At 34.9% G+C, this 23,014-nt stretch overlaps 1 protein-coding gene across 1 annotated transcript in view; it reads right to left on the reverse strand.

The window, feature by feature from the left end:
- The window catches only part of CSMD1 (CUB and Sushi multiple domains 1), a gene marked incomplete at its 5' end in the record, with an annotated part of 1,071,510 nt that overhangs the window by 93,015 nt on the left and 955,481 nt on the right, over window positions 1–23,014 (reverse strand). The window contains 6 exons of the mRNA XM_080341955.1: window positions 3,935–4,081; window positions 7,825–8,013; window positions 15,948–16,061; window positions 16,217–16,297; window positions 18,695–18,840; window positions 21,216–21,393. Of these exons, the coding sequence (XP_080198081.1) occupies window positions 3,935–4,081; window positions 7,825–8,013; window positions 15,948–16,061; window positions 16,217–16,297; window positions 18,695–18,840; window positions 21,216–21,393 (855 nt within the window). The remainder of the gene's footprint in view (window positions 1–3,934; window positions 4,082–7,824; window positions 8,014–15,947; window positions 16,062–16,216; window positions 16,298–18,694; window positions 18,841–21,215; window positions 21,394–23,014) is intronic.

A 23,014-nucleotide genomic window follows, 5' to 3' on the forward strand; every position in this document is an offset into this window, starting at 1 on the left:
ATTACAGTTGGAGTACCACACAATATTTAAGGATGAAAAATTATTGCTCTCAACTACTTCTGTGTAAATATAGAAGCTATCCCTCCCACTGTCTTCAAAGTCCTTGCTCCAGGTGTGGTAAGACAAGAGGAGAGGTTGCAGAGAGAAGTTTTAATTGGAGAAGAACTAATTTGGAGATCTTTGTCAAACTGGGAAAAAAAAGAGAGTCCGAGTCCTGTGTTTACTTTGAACTTGCAATAGAATGATTACACATCTTCAAAATGTTTGTTACAATAAATTATTGTTTTCAGAGAAACAGATATTCTATTACAAGTCTCAATTTGATGTGTAATAGTACATAGAATCATAGAATATCTCAAGTTGGAAAGGACCCATAAGGATCAAGTCCAATGCTCTTCTCCTCACAGGACTACCTAAAACTAAAGCATATGACTAAGAGCATCCTCCAGACGCTCCTTGAACTCTGACAGACTTGGTGCTGTGACCACTTCCTCAGGAGCCTGTTCCAGTAACCAATCACCCTCTTGTAGTATTTACCAACTAAAAGAATGAATTCTGTCAGCAATTACTAACCTAAGTATATGCAAGCAGCGGACCAGTACTGAGTCAGTCTACTCTTTAAACAAAGAGTGATTTGAGGGTCCCCTTATTGGGAGCTGCTGTTATGGCAGTTTGAACATCCTGGAAATTGTGTTGAGTTTGTTTAACATATATCTTAATATTGCCAGATATAGTGTCCTTTAGATGAACTTTGCTCATTATAAGCTCATTAAAAAACCTAAAAATAATGCCTACAGGTGTGAAAACCCCCTCCAAGAGAACACCCTAACCCATGAGCATGCATAGTACAAGAAAATGATCCTGTAGCCATCTGTAAATTGCTAACCGATCCTGAAAAAGACATGGAAATGTGTACTAACAAAAATCAAAAGTATAAATTACATAAAGACTGTGAAGAAGGTGTGCTAGCTTTGTGATTTTATCACCTATCACCCAACATCATGCAACTGTATAATGAAACAATATTTTTATGCTCTGTGTATATTTTTCTGCTTGTACACTGAGTAAAGAACCTTGCTTTCAGGACAACACTCTTAGCAAAGAACCTTTTCCTAATGTCCAGTCTGAACCCCCCCTGACACATCCTGTCACTGGTAAAAGAGAAGAGATCAGCACATCCACCTCTGCTGCCTCACTTGAGGAAGCTGCAGAACACAATGAGGTTACTCCTCAGCCTACTCTTCTCCACGCTGAACAAGTCAAGTAAACTCAGTCTTGCCCTCCAGGCCTTTCACCATCTTGGTCACCTTCCTCTGGATACACTCTTGTAGTTTGATGTGCTTCTTATATTGAGGCACCCAAAACCGTACACAGTGTTTGAGGTTGGGCTGCACTGGAACAGTGTAGAGCGCAACAAGTACCTCCCTCAACTGGCTAGCTACACTGTACATGATCAGTGTTGACTCATATTCAACTTGCCATCAATCCAAATCCCCAGATCTATTTCACAGGGCTGTTCTGCAGCCTGCCATACCCAATTGGTACATATAACCAGGATTTCCTTCTCCCAACTGGAGAATCTGTCACTTGCTCTTGTTAAATTTCCTATAGTTCGTGACTGCCCAGTTCTCCAGCCTATCCAGATCTCTCTGTAAGGCCTCTCTGCCCTCAATAGAGTCCACAGCTCCTCCTAGTTTGGTATCATTGACAAACTTAATATACATTCTATTCCTGTATCCAGATCATTTATAAAAGTATTAAGGAGCACTGCTTCTAAGATTGAGGCCTCGGGAACCCCATTGCTGAGTAGCCACCAGCCTGATATAACACCATTTACTGCAGCTTCTCGAGCCTGTCCCATCAGCCAGTTGCTCACTCAATGTATTACGGACTTGTCTAACTGTGTGCTAGACAGTTTATGAAGAAGGATACTGTAAGAGACAGTATCAAAAGGTTGCTAAAGTAAAAAAAAAAACAAAAACAAAACAACACATCTACTGGCTTCCCTTGATGAACTAGATGGTTGACTTCGTCATAAAACTAAATTAAGTTGGCTAAGCAGGACTTTTCCCTCCCGAACCCATGCTCTCTGTGACAAATGACTGCATTGTTTCTCAAATGTTCTCCAATAACTTCCAGAATAACCTTCTCTGTAATTTTACCAGGCACTGAAGTGAGACTGAGAGCCTTGTAATTATCAGGGTCTTTCTTCATGCCCTTCTTGAAAATTAGGACAATATTTGCCAGCTTCCAGTCAACTGGGACTTTTCCAGACTCCCAAGACCATTAAAAAATAATTGAGACAGGTCTTGTGATGACATCACCCAACTCTTTGAGTACCATGGGATGAATCCCATTAAGCCCTATAGATTCATGCACATTCAGCTGGTCTTGAATGCACAAGCAGCAAGTCTTGAACAAGTTCAAGGGCAGCCAGGAGTTTATCGTCTACCCAGTCATGGCTGTCTAACACAGGACTCCTGAGGTCCCATGGCCCATCATCAGTGTTGAAGACAGAGGCAAGAAAGGCATTACATTTCTCCGACTTGCCTACATCTCTATTTGTGAGGTAATCAACTTCATCAAGCAATTGACCAGTGTTATCTCAGATCCTTCTTTTGATGTTAATATACTTTAAAATACCTTTTGGTTGTCCTTCGCAGTCCTGACCAGCTTGAACTCTAATTGAGCTTTGGCCACACAAATTTTCTCCCTAGAATGGCAAACAGCATTTCTGTAGTTGTCGTGTGTTTTCTGTCTTTGCTTCTAATGTCCGTACACTTTCCTTTTCCTAAGTTCTAGGAGATCTCTGCTCTACAAAGCTGGTGTGTTCTGCCCTACTTGCTTGACTTCTGACACTTTAGAATCGCCTGCTCCTGCATTCTTAAGAGATGGCTCTTAAAAAGTGACTAGCCTTCACAGACCTCAATACTTTCAACACCATATTCCCAGGCGACCCTAGTCTACTCTGCCCATATTCAGGGCTAAAGTTTTGCTGCCAGTTTTTCTCCTATTGACAACCTTTGTGGTCACTTTGACCAAGACAAACACCAATCATTATTTTGCCCCAGAGTCCCTCTCTGTTACACACGTAACAAATGTAGGAGGGTACCTTTGCTAGTCAGCTGTCTTAGTACTTGCACCAAGAAGTTATCATCTTCAACATGCTTCAGAAAGATCCTAGGCCTGTTTGTGTCCACCGTATGATATTTCCTGTTGTTGTCTGGGAAGTTAAAATCACCCACGAAGACAAGGGCAGATGATCTAGAGATAACCTTTAATTTCTTGTAGAATAATTCATCAGTGGTGTTGTCTTGGCTAGGTGGCTGATAGTAGACTTCCACAATAACATCTTTTATATTTGCATTCTGCTTTGTCCTTCCACAGGGGCTCTTAACCATGTTCTCAGCAACTGTAACCACCATACAATTCAACCCCTTCCTTGCATACAGCACCAACCCCCTGTCTCAGCTGCCCTGCCTATCCCTCCTAAAGAGCCTCATACCTCTGGAACTAGCTCGAAACTTCTAGCTTTTCTCACTTATTTCTCATGCTGTTCGCAATAGCATGAAGACATTTCCAATGTTCTCCAGTGTACTTGGCACACAGTGGAACAGACTGAAGGACCCCACTAGCACACAGTTCCTCAAATATTGGCATGCTGTCCCTAAGGCTTATCTCTAGATAGCCCGATTTTAGCTCCTTCCCCCTTCAAATCTGGCTTAAAGCTCTTCCAATGAACCCTGCTAACTCCTGCATAAAGATCGTTTTCTGTCTTGGGGACAGGTGTACCCTGTCTGTCACCAGCAGGCCTGTTGTCGTGTAGACCAACCCATGATTAAAAAACCCAAAATTTTGCTGGTGACACCAGTCTTATAGCCATAAACTATATGTAAGCACAAAGTATAATTTAATGGAAATCATTAATAGTTACCTGAGTAACGGATCTTGAATCCTTTCTTGCTAGTTGCATGATCAGTTGACCAGCGAAGATATAGCAGATTCATTCTGCTTGTAAAGTTCAGTTGTCCAGTATGATTTCCACTTAAAGCAACCAGTAGAGGGCTCTGACCAGAAGAACCTTCAGAGATTAATAAAGAAATTGTTGGAGTATTAAAGTACTACCAGTTTAAGTAATCACTCAGCTGTGAATGTGAATGTGCAAGGAAAGATTAGGAAATAATGTGATACATTGCCACCAGTGAAATAGTGAACAGATCTTGATTTAAACTATCCATTTTTAAGTTTTTATTTCCAATATTTATTTAAATTTTTGTCCAACTAGTGAGTGGCAGAAAACTTATGCATTCTTTGACATTGTGCAGCTAGTGTCATTTTAAATACTACCGTATTACGTAGTGAACATATCTAAAAAAATGCCTGGTCACATATAAGATCATCACAGTTTCACTATGGAAAATATATATGTACAAGTGCTATGACTTTACAATACATACCTCATTAGAACTCAACTCTGTTAAAAGACAGAGTGTTTGTTACAGTATATTTCAATGTAAAAAAATATATACTTCTAGTAAATACAGGATGCTGAAAAAAATATGTCCTGGCACTAGACAAATATCTTCATGACAATAAAATCCAATAAAACCCTGAAAGCAAAAATAATGATTTGGGGGCTAACTACATAACAAAACAACGAAGGTGCAAGAGAAAAAAAAAAATAAATCAGTGTATCAGACCAATCTCTAACTGAAAGCTTTCTGAAACACAAAATGGAATCTTCTTCCTCCATATGAAGGTTATGTTCTTCCAGCTGAACTCCTCCCTTTCATATGCCTTTTTGCTCCACATTTTTCCATTTTAGGAAAGCCACATTCAACCAACATTGTCTTGGCCACAGCAGCTATTTCTAATAGAGGCTGTTTCATTCATTTTTGCTGACTTTGAGCAGCTGCAGCCTGAGCAGCTCTTCTTATGTTGCACGAAAACACAAAAATAAAACTGATTCAAAGGACACCTAAACATTGAATACAAGTCTTGTCAGCCATTCCCCATCCAGTTCAATGAAAAATAAGTATAATTTATGACTGGGACATTGCAGGTACAAAAAGGATGTTATAAAAGCCACAGCAAACCATGAAGATTAAAACAACCTCCCAGTCCTTAGGAACTGTAGTTCAATCACCATAATGACAACACTACAACTAAATAAGTATTACTAAATAAAATCTAAATAATAAATACATACATGAAATAAGAACAAACAGCATAGCTTTAGGTACAGGTTGCCCAGAATGCCCTCATCAAAAGGCTTTGCACATTGTTTTTCATACTAAGGAGTTAGTGTTTGGTGATTACAGTGTAGGATAAATGATGAGGAATGCTGAAGTCAGTTCTTATTCCTGAAAAAATTATTTAAAACATGGCAATTCATTTCTCCATGCTTCACCCTGGCTTTTGTAAAACCTGTTTAATACACTTTTTTTTGTTGTATTACAATTCATAACGTGTGTTTTCTTTCATTCTCAAATAAAGGGACTAAATGAGTACAATTATAAATAAAGATCCAGTGCATACAAAAAGGTGAGAATCTTTCCCTATTAGTGATCATGAAACTAGTTCACAGCACCACATGCCACACTGCATTTTTTAGCCATCAAGATATCAGAAGAATGATTTAACATCTGTTACTTTGCTTCATTTTTCCTGGAGTTTCAGTTTCCATACCTTACCTAGCAGGCAGCTCTTCAGCTGATGTTCAGGGAAGTCAGCAGTATGACTTAGATGACATTGAGTTTGATTTTTCTTATTTTAGAGTTTGTCTATACAAGGAAATACATACAAAACTTCTGGTGTACTGACCTATCATAGGATGCTTTCCTGAATACTAGGTAAAAGTTGACATATCCATCTAATTTCAATGAAAGACTTTTTCTGGTTTATTTTGGAGTGGGAGGGGGAGATATTAAAGAATATTTGCTGGATTAAATTACTGGTATTGTAATTATAAGTAGTCTGCATACAGTGTTTTAAAGTTCAAAATCCTTTATATTCATGGTACCTTTATAGCTTCTCTTGTTTAGAATACAGATGGGATTTCCTAAGAGTCTGACTGAGAAGTGGTAATGGCTAATGGGCTTATTACTCCCAGCTGACCAGACCTTATTGACTGGATGCCTATACTGAAAATCATGCAGCTGATGAAGCACCATGTATTAGAATGTGCTCGGTTAGGTGTAGTCCCTATTTTTGGTTTGCATTCTAAAGCTGCCTTTTAAAGTAATCAGAGACCTGTGCCTTAGCAAATATTATTTCTCTGAAAGTTGTCTTGCCAGTCTTTATATAGTTTCTGCATAAAGTTTGGTGACATATCTTTACCTGATATAGATAGACTTGTGAAGTTCTACTAACTTAAACGAAGGTAGGTTGTTTTGGACTACACAAGGTCCCAAGCTATGATATATATTTATTGCAAACTGCAGTAATACAGAGAAATACCTAAGCTAGCTCTGAACAAGCTAATCTAAAATATATCCATCACCAGAAACAGTACAACCACATCAGCATTGCCTTCTGCCCCAACAAACTCATCATGCTGAGATGGAGAACCAATTAGCCTAGCAAAGAACATTGTTAATATGGCCATAAGGATACAAACAAGTATCTCTGCAAGGCACTGCAGTATGCCATATTTAAATATCAACTTGTTGAGAGCTAGCTCAGGAATCTCTACATGTCACTGTACTGAGAGTTTATAAATATGCCATTATCTTTCTCATTTAAGTTTGCTGGTAGGTGGTAGAAAAAATTATTCCAGTAGAGCTGCACAAGAGATGAATTTGTAAGAATGTGATTTCATGTCATGAAATAACAACGCTTAAAATGTAGTAACTATGATAATTCTGCTCTCAGATCTATTATTAATAATCTAGTATAATTAAATTTCAATATATAAGAAAGAAAACAAAAACCTTCATCAGGAACATTAAGCAGTTTCAACAGAATTTTTCAAAAGAAAACAAAGCAATCAGACCACTAGAAAAATTCTAGGAATTGTCCTGCTGTTAAATACAAGATAGAGTGGAGGAAAAGACAGTGTTAACAGATATTTTCAGTCTGCTTTTTCCACTAAACTGACAGGGATCAACACAAACATTATAAGATGAAAAAATGCTAATGAACAGACATTTTTAAAATAATGAAAAATATTGTGGCTTTTTTTTCAGAATGGTGTTATCAAATTTTTTTTTAAAAAAATAATTTTAGACATTAAAAATCTACTACTTAAGGAAAATACTTAGAGAAAGATATCTCAGAACATATGACCTTTTAATATTTTTCATTTTATGAAGCTCCCATAGTGAGTATTAATCAGTTATATCATAGTTATCATATATTCTTGGTTAATGAGGGAAGACAGGATAATGGTCTCCAAAGGAATAAAAAAAAAAAAATATTAAAGAACAATCAGTGACTAGTTATTCTCATCAATCAATGAGAACAGAACAAGTAGTTAATAACCTTAGAATTCAGTAAAAAAAAAAAAAAAAAAAGAATAGCCTGTTAATTAAATAGGGCCATTTGAGATGTTGCTTGTATCAGTTTTCATAATTTCTCTGCTATTTTTCTCAAAACAGGTGGTCAAAATTTTTAACAAGGGTATGTTCAAACAAGGTATAGCATTGATTCTACTATGGTATGGAGAAAAGAGACTAGGTATTTGGACTCAAATTTGAGTATTTAGTCTCAGATAATTTTATTAAATTAGACAACTACATTATGAAACCAACAATTGGAAGTCAAGCCCTATTTGACCTATTTTTTTTTTCATTTGTGGTTATATAGAATGTAAATCTCTCTTACCATCAAATACCTCGAGCTCATCAAACTGCTTTTCACTTTGAAACATTTCCACAAAGATGGAGATGTTATATCCTGGCTCAACCTTTATAGTCCAAGAACAGGTCTGGGAGTTGGGATAAGTGCCTGGGTAACCTGGACTGAGTATCACTCCTGATGATTCTGTACGGATTTCATTCGCTGGACATTGTGCTAAAAATGACATAACAAGAAGAATAGCAATTAAATAAAGTGTTTATTTTCCATGAAAAAATATAGTATTATTTTTCAGAGATATTTATGTTTTGAGCTCAGTTTCCAAATGAAAACACATTAAAATCATATTGTAGATGAAAGGAACAATGAAGTTCCCTTTAGCACAAACAGAAACAGGACCACCTTTATAAACATGGCATTTAGGAAGCAGGATACTAATTACAGTAAAACATTAATCCAGAAATCTGTAACAACCTGAAGTATTTACAGTTAAAGGATTCATATTGGCTAGTGTGAACATTCAGCACAAATTCAGGGTGATTTTTCTTCAGTGGTGATTATTTTATACTATAGCATAAATTAGAATCACTTATCTAAAAGCCACTCTGATTATTTAGGTATACAAGAAGCAGAGTGGGGAGTGTGAAAGACTACTTATTAATTTTTGTCATAATCTTTTCTTCTTTAGCCCACTGTACTAGACTGGAGAATATGTAGCATTATCATGCCAGCAAATGCAGGAAAAAATATTGGATTTTTGAAACCCTCTCTTCCTCTCCTCCCCCTCATCTTCTTTGGCTAAAAAATTTCTTCTGTCAGAGCTAAAATTGTCAGCCTGTGAAGAGGAGGGATGTAATATGCAAGTGAGAACATACTGTCAAGCAGGGAGAACAAGGTGTGGGCTGGGGAAAAAATGGCAAACAAATATTTTTTCCTTGGTATGTGTCCCTTTCTGCTCTCATTTGACAGCACTGGCTTTAACAGACAATATCTCTACAATGTAAATCCATTTTTCATAGAAGACATCTAAGAGAGGGAAAGTCTATGGGGCAATGCTATATAAAGTGGTAAGAATCCTCTTGTCAATTTTAATTCAGGAAGTGTTTCTTGAGATAGAAACATATGTAGCCAAATTACACTCAGAAATTTCATACAAGCTTCTGTGTAAGAATACAGTATTGCACATATTTAAAGACAGTAGCTTCTCTTTCTCCTTATCATAAAAGACACTGCTATTTGACTTCCTATATTCTTCAGAAAAATAGAAGAGTAACTTGAGAAAAAACAGTCAACAAGTGCTCTGACTCATCGTCTGGAGCAAGTACAAATAAAACAGCAAAGTATCATAGAACAACACTGGCCAGAAACATATTGTCAGATAAATAATGATATCTATTTTCCCTTATTTAAATACATGAGAGTTATTCCTAGACAGAAGTTTGGCTAGCCGTGTGGCATTTCTTGTCAGAGATGCAGTAAAAGTTCTCATCAGTTATGAAGAGTAGCTGACATGACACAGTTCCACAACCTGCTTTGCCCCATAGTATTATTTGTTTATGCTACAAGACTATTTTTTAAAAAAAGAAGATGGCTTTTACTCATCCAGTATTGGTTTCATTGCACTGTTTGTTATAAAGTCTACTACAGCAACTTGAGGGTAAAGAGCTGGTCTTCAGAGTTGTAAACATCATGAAGTGTTGAGAAATTCTTCACTAACTCAAGAAACCCACTGAAAGTACATGAAAGAAATGGAGCCAGGGAAGGAAATGCAGTGAAAAAAATATAGAAAAGTCACCAATCCAGAGAAGTGAAAATTGCTACTTTCCTTTGGGAAAAACAAATGTCAGAATAGGAAGAAAGACAATCACACCCAGGAAAGCACAGACACCTTGACTGTGAGTGTCTCAGAAACCTCTGAAAATACTTCATATGAGAACTGGCCACTTTAAGAATGGTCTGCAAAGAGAAAAACAGACAGGACTAGGAAATTGCAGGGAGAAAAAAACCAAACAAACTCACAGAAAATACTTCTGCCATTTTCTTTCACCTGCTTTGCACTGAGATCATCTGCTTTTTCTTGTAAAGGACAGAGACAAAAAGAGAGGCAGAAAAAAAGGCAAGGAGACAGCTTGTTTTCTAGGTTTGAAAAAATAACAATAACAAAAATAATTTTTTTCAAAAGCAGGTAAAACTTATCATTAACAGAGAAACTCTGCTACTAGCTTTCTTATTCCTCATAGTTGATTCTTAATAAGGGACCTGAAAATTATTTTTTTACCACAAGGAAAAATGTGTCTTTTGCAGATGTTTCCTCATGCCCTTCTCTCATAATTGAGGAAAACTATGATGTTGCTTTGTAATTAAGAACACCTATTTTGTGGGTGAATATTAAAAATCAACAGCTTAAAGGTCAGACAATGTACTTGAAAAAAAATCTTTCCTCTATATATTCTATTGCATTTACTTGGAAGACTTCAAAACTATACTAAAATAACAACTTCCAAAAGGAAGAAGTATTGTTTGTATGAAAACAATGCACCTCTTTACTACAAATAGGCACAAATAGTATGCAAAGTGTGAAAGAGGATATGGAATATTCTTCTGCATTACGGAGTCAAAAATAGTATCTTGTGAGGCCTCCCTCAGTGTATCCTTAGGGCAGCAAATTCAAGTAAAAATAAAACTCTTATGTTGTTCTAAGCTGTAAATAGCTCAGTACCTTTCCTGTGCTAAAGCAGAAGTGGCCACATCTCTTTACACAGCAAGGTATAGCTCTAACTCTTCCTGTGGCCAAGATGTACTTCCTATGGCTAAGTCATTAGACAAGAGGTCCCTTCCAACCTCAGCCATTCACAGGAGACTTATGACAAGGAATCATGAGAGGAACAGTTCTGGAGTAGTTCAAGAACACTGGATGGCAGATAATGTATTGCTCCTTTGCAGTCTGGGAGTCTGGCTGCATCATAGCAAATTGGTAGACTTTGCTGGTTCTCTTTCTCCACCATAATTCACCAACTTTCTCCCCAATGTAGCTTAGCTGTTTATTACATGATTGGACCTCTAATGTGGAAGCTAGATTGAAACATTTTACAAGATGCATATGGTTATAGAAATAAACTTGAGATATTGAGTCATTGAGACTTCTTTACCTTGCTCTATAAAACAAAAGTCACATCCATTTTCCAATACAATTAATAACTCATATTTATCAATTAAATAAAAATAAACTCCATAGTTCCATTTTCTTGGTATAATACACACAACAGGTGAAAACAGAAATCTGCAATTTGGACCCTTTTGTTCTTCAAAATTAGCTATCATCTTTAGCATGGTGTTTCAAACCAAAATACTCCTAAATGCAAAGTCACATAAATTGCTTCAGTTGAAGCATAGATATTGTTAATTGTACTGTTAATACTGTTTTATTTGTCAATTAACACATTAACATGACATTCTTCAGTATTATATTGATATCTTCTAGACTCTCTTCTGTTAGCTAAGTTACAGGGTAATTCAACTCCCTAAACATTTAGAAGTTTAGCAACTGCTGTGAAGTGTACCAGTAAAGAAAAATCTGAGGTGCAAAACACAGAATTAAACACTTGAGACCCAGAAAATATTTAATTATCATTTATTTATAAGTATATCCCATGAGTTTAAAAGTAGATATTGTAAAATGTTTTGGAATGATAACTGGAATAAATATTTAAAAGAAAGAAAAAAAAAAAACTTTGGGCATATTGGAGGATATAGGCAATCTATTTTATATTCAGTTTTAATCACAATTCACATGTAAACTCTGAGTATTGTTATTTGTTAGTTTGCACAAACTCATGTACAGGCAATGCTTACAGTCAAACAACAGAGAATAAAAAAATATCTTTATGCTACAGAGTTGCATGTAATTGAGTGTAGTTGGGCAGTGTCGGAAAAGAAGCAATTCTGCACGGCAGCATAACACTCTAACCATATCCCAGTTTTGTGAAACAGATTACCTAATCTGGCTTTTGAAGAAAGTTGATTCAATTGTTTTGGGGAAGGCCTGACTAAACTTTTTGATTAACTTCTACTTCTGATGTCTCCATCTTTGATTTCTCTTTTTATTCGTAAATATCATCACCACACTAGGTGTTCAAGTTTTGGCTGGGATAGAGTTGATTTTCTTTCTTGTAGCTGGTATAGTACTGTGTTTTGGATTTTGTATGAGAAGAATGTTAATAACATACTGGGGTTTTAGTTGTTGCTGGGTAGTCAAGGACTTTTCAACTTCCCATGCTCTACCAGGTGCACAAGAAGCTGAGGGGGCACAGCCAGGACAGGTGACCCAAGCTGGACAAAGAGCTATTCCTCACCATATGACATTGTGCTCAGTTTATAAACTGGAGTTGGCCAGGAGGCAACTGCTGCTCAGGAACAAACAGCAGGGAGCAATTGCATTGTGTATCACTTGTTTTGTATATCATTATTATTTTTTTATTATTATTATTTTGTTCCTTTGCTGTGCTTCAACCCATGAGGTTTTTTGTTTGTTTGTTTGTTTGTTTTTCCTTTCATTTATTTTCACTTGGGGGTGGGGGAATGAGAAAGCAGCTGCATGGTCCTAGTTGCCAGGTGGGATTAAACCACCACACTACAACAATATTATCACATTACCTCTCTAACTTAAGTATTTTGAGCAGTATGTCAATCTTTGTGCCTAATACAGGAGCATTTCTTGCTGTTTCAATGCTTCTCATGCTTTAATTTGTACCTCTGTTTCCCAAACAGGGATTAAAAAGGGAAATAATACATTTATAACAAGAGGATATAAGGATAGGATTGAGAGCAGAGGCTCCAAATGTAAAAACGCAAATCACAAATGGTAAGCTACTGATAAACATAAATTCATGCACCATAAGAGCATCTTCTACAGGGTGCTAAGGGCTCTGCACTTGTACCGACCATTATGAGAAAGTCTGTCCTCAGACGAATAAGACAGGAAGGGAAAGGGAGCTATAAGGAAATTATGGTGTGGTGGCATTAGAACTGCTCTGGAAGTCATTCATTCAGAATGATGTAGAAGTGGTGACTGAGACTGATTTTTCTTGCCTGTCAGACTTGTATACAGTATCCTAGAAGCTGGTCTTCTATCATATAAATGTATTTCTTGCCTACTACAACATAGTGGCATAGCTTAGGAAAATGAAAAATTTTCTGGCATCTTTGAAAAATGTGAAGCCGATCCAAATAAGGACAATATAAAGAATTGTAATCTATGAGTGAAATGCAGAAATATAAGGAAGCGGTCCATAAGTTAGTTTGAAATACAATATGCAAATTACATGGCAATATTTTTTTCTAGTCTACTAGAATCAGACAGTATTGTATAAATGCTGTTCTATATTGCATCCCCTCAAAAGAAAGAGTAGAATTGGAAAAGGTATTGAGAAGGACGACAACAATGATGAGAGGTATGAAATATCTTCTGATCTATAAAACCATGCCATAAATATGCTGAACAGAGAACAACTCATTACTATTTCTTCACCCATGAGAACTTGAGGACATGACATGAAAACAGCAGGTGCCAAGTTCAAAGAGGAGAAACGGAAAAATGTCTTTATATATTACATAAATAAATTGTGCAACTTCTTGCACAAAACTTTCAGATTTAAAACACTTACATGAGCTCAAAATGGGACTGAATACATCCATTGAAGAAATAGCCCCACAAGTTTGAAAATACAAAGAACATTGCTAGCTTAAGAGTTGCTTAGCTACAGCTGGGTGGAGGTCTTAATCATCTGCCTGCTTGCAATGATCTTACTTTCTTCACTAGAAAGTCTTTATTGGTCAGTGGCAGAGATGGAAAATAGAGGATATGGTCTTGTATATGGGATTTATAGTCTGATCCAGAGATATGTTTTTCTCTCCTTCAGATGCTTGAGTTTTCAGAGCATAACATGAGTACTTTCATATATTTATCTAAGAGTAAATACCATAAAGATGGTAATTAAAAGCACAACTTTTAAATGATCTACCAACATTCCATATGATCTAGAAGAAATAACAATAAATATAAGCTAGAATGCTATCATAACATAGGAATTCAAGTCAACATTTATCTCGGTAGCAATAATCCATGTAGACAGACAGAGGTATTAAAGAAGTTGGGATGAAAATAGAAACAAGTAATTCCATTTTCCAGATAGCAAAAAATTAAATTTATGTAAAGATACAACTTGTCTGAAGAAAGGAAATCAGTTGTATTCCAAGTTACCTAAAGAAACTGCTCTTCTATGTACGTCCAAAATAATACCTGTGCCAGAATCTTTACTTTAATGACTCCAATTGTCTTCTGTCTCTGAATCACTCCAATAGCTTTTTAGTTGTTGTTGTTATCAGGTTATTTCATTTTATGTCCTCTCTACAATAAAGTTCTGCTGTATTCATATGAAAAGAATATAAGACTGAAAGACATTAACAGGTGGTAATCTACTCCTTGACTGGAATTGTGTTATTTAATCCTTTTCATGTAAAAAATGTGTAGCAAAGATATTGCTAATAGATTATTAGGAATAACTTATAAAATTCTAGTAACTTTAGGGTAGTTTTGAAAAACAATAAATAGCAAATAAGAGAAACAGAAGAAAATCCCAAAATCTACAAAATCTATGAGGGAAGTGCAGAGCTGCTACTTTTGTCTACGATGTCTCAAAGGACTACAAAGAAACAAGCATTGCTACCATCAGAGAAAGTCCCTAGTTTCCAAAGAATCTGCAGGAATTGTTGGAAATAAACTACTCCCCTGTGCTGAACAGATGACTAATCATTATCATAAGCTTCTAATATCTCTGTAGTTTTTACAGTAATTTTTTAGTTTATTTTAGGCTTTCATTTTTTATTTACATGAAAATTTACATAGTCAAGAACTAAGTTGCTGCTGTTACTGTTAACTTAAAATTCAAAGCTGGATTTTGCAGCACAATTATCTTATCAAAATACAGTGATTGAAAAAAAAAAAAAAAACAACCAACCCAAATATCAATAACTATTGTTTTGTCTGATCAATAAGTATACAGAAATACACAATTTTCTGATTGATTTTGCATATTTTATGGCAAGGATACTGAAATGAAGACTGAATCTTTTCCACCTAAAACTGGGACATGGCATTTCCATCTCTCAATCTATGACAGGTCCCAGATTATTGTATGCACACATAAAGAAAGGTGAGTGAAAACTGTACTCAGGAATGGATTACTTATAGAAGCTCCATCCATAATTACATATTACAGATCAGAGTTAATCCTTGTTAATGTATTATGAACATGAGAACTTCTGATCACTTTTTGACATCCTTAAAATTTCAGTGATGGTGTCTCATCAGTGACTTTTTTTTCTCCCAAGAATATGAGGTACTTCTGGACAAAATTCTACAGATGCTTTCTCAATCACTTTTTCAACATTCCAAAATCTTTTTGCTGTTCACTAGTTAACAAGCTAAACCAAACTGAACTAAAAATAACGAACAGCATCTGATGAAAAACCTAATTTGGAGGACTGAGTATAAATCTCCAAGATCTGCTTGTTTTCCATGAAGGTGAACAAATTGCGTATGAATGCACACCTAAACATTATTAATTTTAAATTTTTTAATTCCTTGTTTAATGTACTGTAATTGTAAACAGGTAGCTGAAAGATTGTTAGTGCTTCCATTAATTTAAGGTTCCTACATATTATTTTAGAAAATATTTGTCATACAATGTCACGATATTTGTGAAAACAGAGAAAATAATTTCTTCCTTTACTTGGAAAGCTTAATTTAAATACATATTTTCAAAACTCTTCAGAGGTGAAAATAAATATTTGGTTTGATATGAAACAATGTTAAATAATTTAAATGACTTTCATAAATCAGTGTTTCATTAATGATGCAGTTAAATTGATAAAGTCACTTGTATTCTATTCTAAAGAATTGCATATCTGTGCAAAAATTTTAGAAGCCAATTTGAAAATGTTTTCACTTCTTAGATATTGAAGAAATGAATGGAACATTTTCTTTTAAACATTAATAATAATACAGTGTCCAAAAAATTGATGCTTAATGTATAAGAAAATTTAAAAGGATGCATATTAATGATGTACAGACCACACAAACATATATTTACCTTCACAGAATGGAGAGGAACCTTCAAACTGCAACTGTGTGTTTAGCTTGCAAGTCAATATATCTTGTCCAACAAGGGTGAAACCAGGATGGCACTTGTACTTCACAAAATCTCCTGAAAAAGTTATTGTCGAAAAAGTTAAACCCTCCCAAAACACTCAAATGGAATTATACCAAAATCTCAGGTGGAAGATGAAACACATTAATAGTTTTGTTTAATTAGAGTTGAAGTGGAAACATAAGATAGAAAATGTGATACTATTTTTTCACCTATTTCAAAGTCATCATCTTCTGTAAGCAAATCTGCATGTGGAACTGTGGGTGGAGGCTGGCACTTCTTCAGCTGGTAAGCTGCAAATTTAAGTCGAAAAAAAAAATAAATACTGGTGTATTAAGAACTATTTTACAGAAAATTAATTTCCTATTTACACTTCCAAAATTACCAAAACTGAACCGAACCTCCTGGTCTCAGTTACAACATTTTTCCAAGCTAAATGTCATGACAAAACATATTATCTAAAAAAAAATTGAGTATAGATAGCACACTGCACTGCTTATATAGTTACAGATCAGTTGTAGGATTGGATACAGTTGTGAGGTTAATGAGGAGATTTTTGCAGCTTCCAGGCTGCTGTTTCATGTGGCTGCCTTGACATCCTTGTGATAGGGCTGATGGTTATAAATCACAGATAACTTAGATTTCCTGGAAAATCTGCAATTACCTGTTACGTATCTGGCATGCCATATTTGTTCTTAATTTAATCGTAGTAGGAGTTAATCTTTCTCAGGATACAGATTTACTTTAAGAAGAAACAGCAGTAATAATAATAACAGTCATATATAAAAAAACCAAAACACAATGCCTTTAAAAATAAATCTCTACTCTTCCAATCTGTTTCAATAAATTGTGAGCAACCTCATAAAGAAGGTGACAAGTACAATGACCAAGAAGTTTCTAAAATGGAGTAGAATGCTTACAACAGCTGAAGAAGCTGTTTCTGGGTAAAAAATCCAAACCAATAATTTAAGATTGTGATCAGAGTGTGTGTACTATCAAAAAACTCTTTTCTTCATGGAACTAAATCACAGTCAAGAATACAAATTCTCCTGGTAATTTGATAGTCCAGTCCACTTGTCACTTTTGAGAAGTCAAAGTAACACAAAATATTTGGATCAGCTGTTCCACATAAGCTTCTATAAACCATCACCATAAAGCAATTTTACAAGGAGGAAAAAGGTTTTTGTCCATGAAGAGTTTCAGGTTTTTTCATCCATAGAGAGCTTCCAGGGAGGAGAAAGCATATATATTTTCCTGTCTACTTATTTATTTGCATGGTGTTTCTGCTATATGTAGACAAACACAGACATATAATTATTATTATTATATATACCTAATAGCACCAGTTTTGCTGGAGAACACCTGACAAAAAGAACTTGGCAACCTGCTTAGACAGCTGTAACAGCATGTAAGAAACAGACACTAAGCAGGTTTCCTGCAATAACATTTTCTGAGCACTTAAGATTGTACTTCAATGCATGCCCAGTAAGGCCATTGAGTTCCCTGAACTGAGATTTATTTTTTTTTTTTCTGGTATGTGGGCTCAAAAAATGGGAATCCCTTCAATTTGGTCCCCAAGAAGCCCAATTTGCAGGATTTTCTCAGCAGTGGCCTATGAATTCAATTAAAAGCATGGACACTCTTCACATTGTCCACCCATGATGCAAAATATTATGAAAAATAAAGAGCTTAGAGAAAAATAAACAGATTCATTCTTTTTTCCCTTGCTAGCCTAATGCATTATGTACTGTGATAGTGTAGGTACCTTGTGTTTTTATTATCTGAAGTCATCAGCCCTGAAATACTGACTAGATGATTATGTACCTTCAGCTTAAGGCTAGAAAATGCTCTCACTGACCATTCCTTGCCGTCTGCTTCTCAGACATGATCTGGTTGCGTGGGAACTATTTGTTCCACACATGATCAATAAAGCCAGGTACTTCACCTTTTGCTTCTCAGATAAGTGATTTAGGTTACAGTGCACCAAGTCCTTCTTTTAGGAGGAAACCACAGATGAGAAAAACATTTTGTACCCTGAGTACTGGTTTTGTAAAGAGTTCCCTATGCAAATACATACCTTCAGGTCCTCTCCTTCTGTGGCATTTCCTCCTCTCATTGTGAATTAATTCACCCTATCTTTTTGAATTACAGTACAGAAGACTAACAATTTTCCATTTAATATATGTGTATTAGCTAGAACTAGAATTATAGAATGCTTAATTTGGATGTCCTGTAGCCCTGACTGTAACTTTGAACAAAATATTTTGCTGCTTATCAGACTTAAAGTTGTTGTTCGACCCTCCCACACCATCCCATCAGCCTTTCTGATCATGAGCCCTAGGATTAGCCAGCTGGTGAAGAATTTTATTACAGAACATTAAAAGTAAATTTAACTAATTTAACTAATAAACTGGCCAGAAGAATTCAAAAAGTAAAAGCTCAGTATTAGATACCAACATTAAAGATAAAATGTAGTTTATGCAAAGACACATATGAATGTTCTTAAGAGTATTTTAATGCATTATTTTAAAAGCTAATATCTAACTTTTTTTTTTTTTTTTTTTTTAAAGCAGCAACCTATAAATCATGGTAAATTTATTTAAGATCATTCACTACATCCCAAAGTTCAGAAACATTTTTAAAATTCACTAATTGATAGTGGTAATATTAAAGAGACAAAGCAAACTGACCATGAAAATTGAGGACAAAGAATCCTCCTGTTGAAAAATCACTGTGAAATTTGAGGAGGACTTGATTAGTTGAACTGTAAGCTGTTTCCAGAGCTGTGTTTCCACTGAAAACTCCCAGCTGAGGTGAATTATGGTCAGGACCATCCCTAAGAGAGGAAACATAAAAAATCAGCTGAGGAAATAATGTACTTTTTGTTCAGATTAACAATTTCTTCTATCTGGAGAATGGGTGAACTTTTATAAAAAAATTCAAAATTAGTTTGTCTTCTTTTTAATTCTAGTAACACAGAATACTCTTTCTAACTTTAAAGCCTAATATTTTTTGAGAGACCAGGAATATTTTACAATAGCTTTTATATTTCCATAGGCAAGAAATTTATTATCTGGCTGAAATTCTGTCTATTCATGCCAAAATTTCTCAGGTACACATAAGATGAAAAAAACCAAAAAACCTCTTGTAATCTTATCATATTTCTAACATTTTTTGACCCAGATCCTAGAAGTCCTTACTCATGACTAAAAAATACAGAGGTTTGGAATTTGCAAATTACTCCTGCTATTTAAATTAATTCCAAAAATTCAAAAGTATGCCCTAAGGAAAAAAAAAAAAAAAAAAAATATATATATATATTTGTGTTTCTGAACAGTAGAATAGACACTCAAAGAGAAATATACTCCAGTAACTTCAGTCTCCATTCATTTTCAGTATTATTTTTGAAAACATTCAGGCCTGAATGTGTGGAATAAATAAATTTTTTAAAACTCTGCTTTTATCACTGAAAGATTTTTTTATCTTTGCAGCACTTATTTCTCATCTTTTTGCATATTACTCGTAATGAATATAATAATCTGAATTTTTTGTGAAATGTATTTTAGAAGGTTAGAGATTATCTAGAAGTTCTCTAAAAGCTGTTAACTTTTGACTTTCCACTATCTTTAATTCAGAGGAATATATGTTCACCTCAGTTGTATTGTTAAAAAAAAAAAAAAGCATTAACTAATATTCGTCTGTCTGAAAATAATCAAGATAATCTGTTCATAAAAACAAAAATCCACCATATGGACAAACTCTGCTTCAAGTTTTAAAAGAATGTATGACATAGATATAAATCGTACATAAAACTTATATTTTTAAAATTTAATTTTAATTAATTATTTTTCTCTTGTTCACTTCCCCAAGATTATTCAGACTTCCAATTTATACACTGGTATTAGTGATTACAACAAGAAAATATGGGTGTCTTGACATAAAAATGTATTTTCTTCTTCCTGCTCTCTCAAAAACAAGAGTGAAAGTAATGAATATCGAATAGGAACTTGATAGTTTACTTCGGTTTTCATTTTAAATGTCTGGTTCCCAGGGGAAAAAAATAAAAGAAATTTTTTTTTAAAAAGCGCGATACTAGGATTTGACTTTTCATACAGAAGTGAATGGTATATGCATGAATGACTTTAACAAAATTACACTAAACAGCCTCCTCACAGCAAATTCAGGAGCTATCCATTGCTGATACCTCGGAAAATAACTCTAAAGAATGCTTGTAGTTCATGGGCAGTTGGGAACTGAAAGAAGTAAGTTGTAAAATAGTTGTTGTAAAACCTTTATTGAAAAAATATAACAATTCAGGAATTCAGCACATGCTTCATCCAAACATATTCAAAAAGCTGACAAATTTAGGACCTAACTGCTTGGACGAAAGTAGAAGTCATTAATACAGTTAGACCTTTATTAATGAAGGCTTTGCCGAACTGCCTGTAGCATATGTGAGAGAGAAGTCCGTTTGCACATCATGTGTGGTAAGGACCAGATTTAGTCATGATGAGAAAGTATGTGACAACTTCAGCATCATCTATGCCTGCCCTTCAGTGCTGGAAATACTTATGCAAGAATTTAAGCAGCCCTGAGATCTCTTCCTCCAGCTGAGAAGGCAAATTCAAGATGGGCTTAGGGTGTAAGAAATACATGTTCAGAGAAGAGGAACATGCAATACAAAGCTTAAAGATAAGGTATGAGCTTAAAGAGGTTACAAGGTCTGAAATCCTGGATTTAGAAATATAGAGAGTATGTCCATAAGCCGTATTAGGATATTAAGAAAATTTAAGAAAATCTTAATTAATGCTTGAATTACTTAATGCCTAAAGATGTCAAAACGTTTTGCCACAACTAACATATATTACCTCATATGTTCATGGAACACATAATTCAACATAATGCAGATTATTACATCACTTTGACCACATATGGTCTCACTTAGAAAACATAAAGCTCAAACAAGATCTGATTGATAACTGAGTTTGAGTTTCAAACTAGTTTTGTAACAATATTCTTAAAAAGTTCAGGCAGTGATATATGATTTTTTTTTTTTTAATAAAATTGTGGAAATTGTTTATTCTGTTTTTCAGCACATATGACAACCTAAAGAGCAATACTAAGGAAAAGTTGTATCTTGGGACAGTGAGATGGAATAGATCAATCAGGGAAAAAAAAAAAAATCAATTTTCTTTTGAAAAAAATGCATACCAAACTGCAATGTAGTCATTCACAGGTTCAGTTTGGAGTAAGGTAAAGTTGATATAAATCCCATGGCCTGGAGGTACAATGATTAACCAAGTACAGTCCTTGGAATTTGGGTATTCATCTGGAAATCCTGGGGAATAAACTGTACCATTCTGAGCAGTTACATTATAGCCACAAGGAGCTGAAAGGAAAACAAATGAAAAATTAGGACGAGAAACGTACTTTTTGACGTTACAAACGGAATATCAAAATGCTCTCAAATCCTAAAAGCTCCACAAGACAAGACAATCTAGATCTTCAAGGCAGCATTTTTCCTTGGTTGGTTGCTTCTCAGAGACAGAAAGTATTGATATTTCTAGGAAATTATCCTGATGTCTTTCAGATATTATTTCTTAAAATCCATCAAAATCTACTGGGAATATTGCTTTTATACAGAATTCTTAAAATTAAGTTAGCACACATTTTAAAAGGGGCACATTTTGCTTGCAAATAAGCAAACAAACCCTGCGTATTTTCTAATAACTGAAATGCAACACAATTCTGAAAAAAAAAAATAAAAGGTTGATTGTTCTTTCACTACCCCAAATACCATTCTACTAAATTTCTGACAGTTTTTAGCCATGTTTGATGTTATTTCGGTTGAAGTTCAGATACTGAAAATTCTTACGCCAAGTAAAATCAAGATAGAGACACAAATCAGCATACATCTGCTAAATGAAATCTGTAGGAAAATCAATACCATGAAAAAGGTGGTTGATTTAATTCATGGGTAGCAAATATGTAATGATGTGCCCTCTTTTGAGTCTCAGTTTTTCGGATTTGAGTGATTATGGATTCAAGCTTGGATCTGAGGAGACATATGGCCATTAATAAAAAGTAGTCTTACTCTTAGAGTGAGACCTTAATCTCATCTGTGGGCACTCAGTCTACCTCCGGAACTTTTCTCATTAGCTCTTACCATAAAGGTTATGTTATTGTCAGGGTTCCTATGACTCTCCTTCAGACCGTCTTTTGTTCTTTTAAACCTTTTAACAAGTGATGGAAAAGGAAAAAGGAAAAAGAAAAAAACGCAAAAAAGGAGGAAAAAAAATGAAAAAACAAAAGGAAAAAAAGCAAAAAGGGAAAAGGGAAAAAAGCAAAAAAGAAGAAGGACTGAGAAATGCAGAAGGATGTCACATTTCCCTTATGGTTTAAAGTTGCTACACCATTGGGGTAAAAGGATCATCTGACTAGTTGACAAGTAATGATTTTTGCAGGAAATCTTTTAACAATCACTGTATTTATAGGACAGGTTAAGGAGGCTTTAATCATTTCATTTTCTTCATCCATGCAAGTACTAGCTAATATGATGCATTTAGCACACCATTACATCTTAGAACAGATTGGCATTTGCTCCTGAACTACAAACCTCTAGTGCCTAACAAAGGTAATGAGCTAAGGAAAATGAAGGATTGGTACTATCTGTCTGATACCTGTTTGCATGTACAGCCCACGGGCAGCTGACAATTTCTATCAGCTCTGATGTTTTTGTGATGAAAATGTGACTTGAGCCCATTTTTTACTGTTCTCAATCGCCTACATGTACGCCACTCTCAGATTGCCTGGTTTTAGAAATCTAGCCTATTCTCTCCATAATAGTCTGTGTTTACAGCTGAAAAACTGCTTTGACAAGTATGGTTACTACATTGAAATACACTTCCTGACACTAATATAGTGAAAAGTGGAAAATCCCTTAACTATTCTATTTAAGATATAGGATTTTTCTGATAAAGTTTCAGAAAAAAAAAAAAAGTCACAGATAA

Source organism: Nesoenas mayeri, assembly GCF_963082525.1.
Source record: "Nesoenas mayeri genome assembly, chromosome: 3".
NCBI classification, from domain to species: Eukaryota; Metazoa; Chordata; class Aves; order Columbiformes; family Columbidae; genus Nesoenas; species Nesoenas mayeri.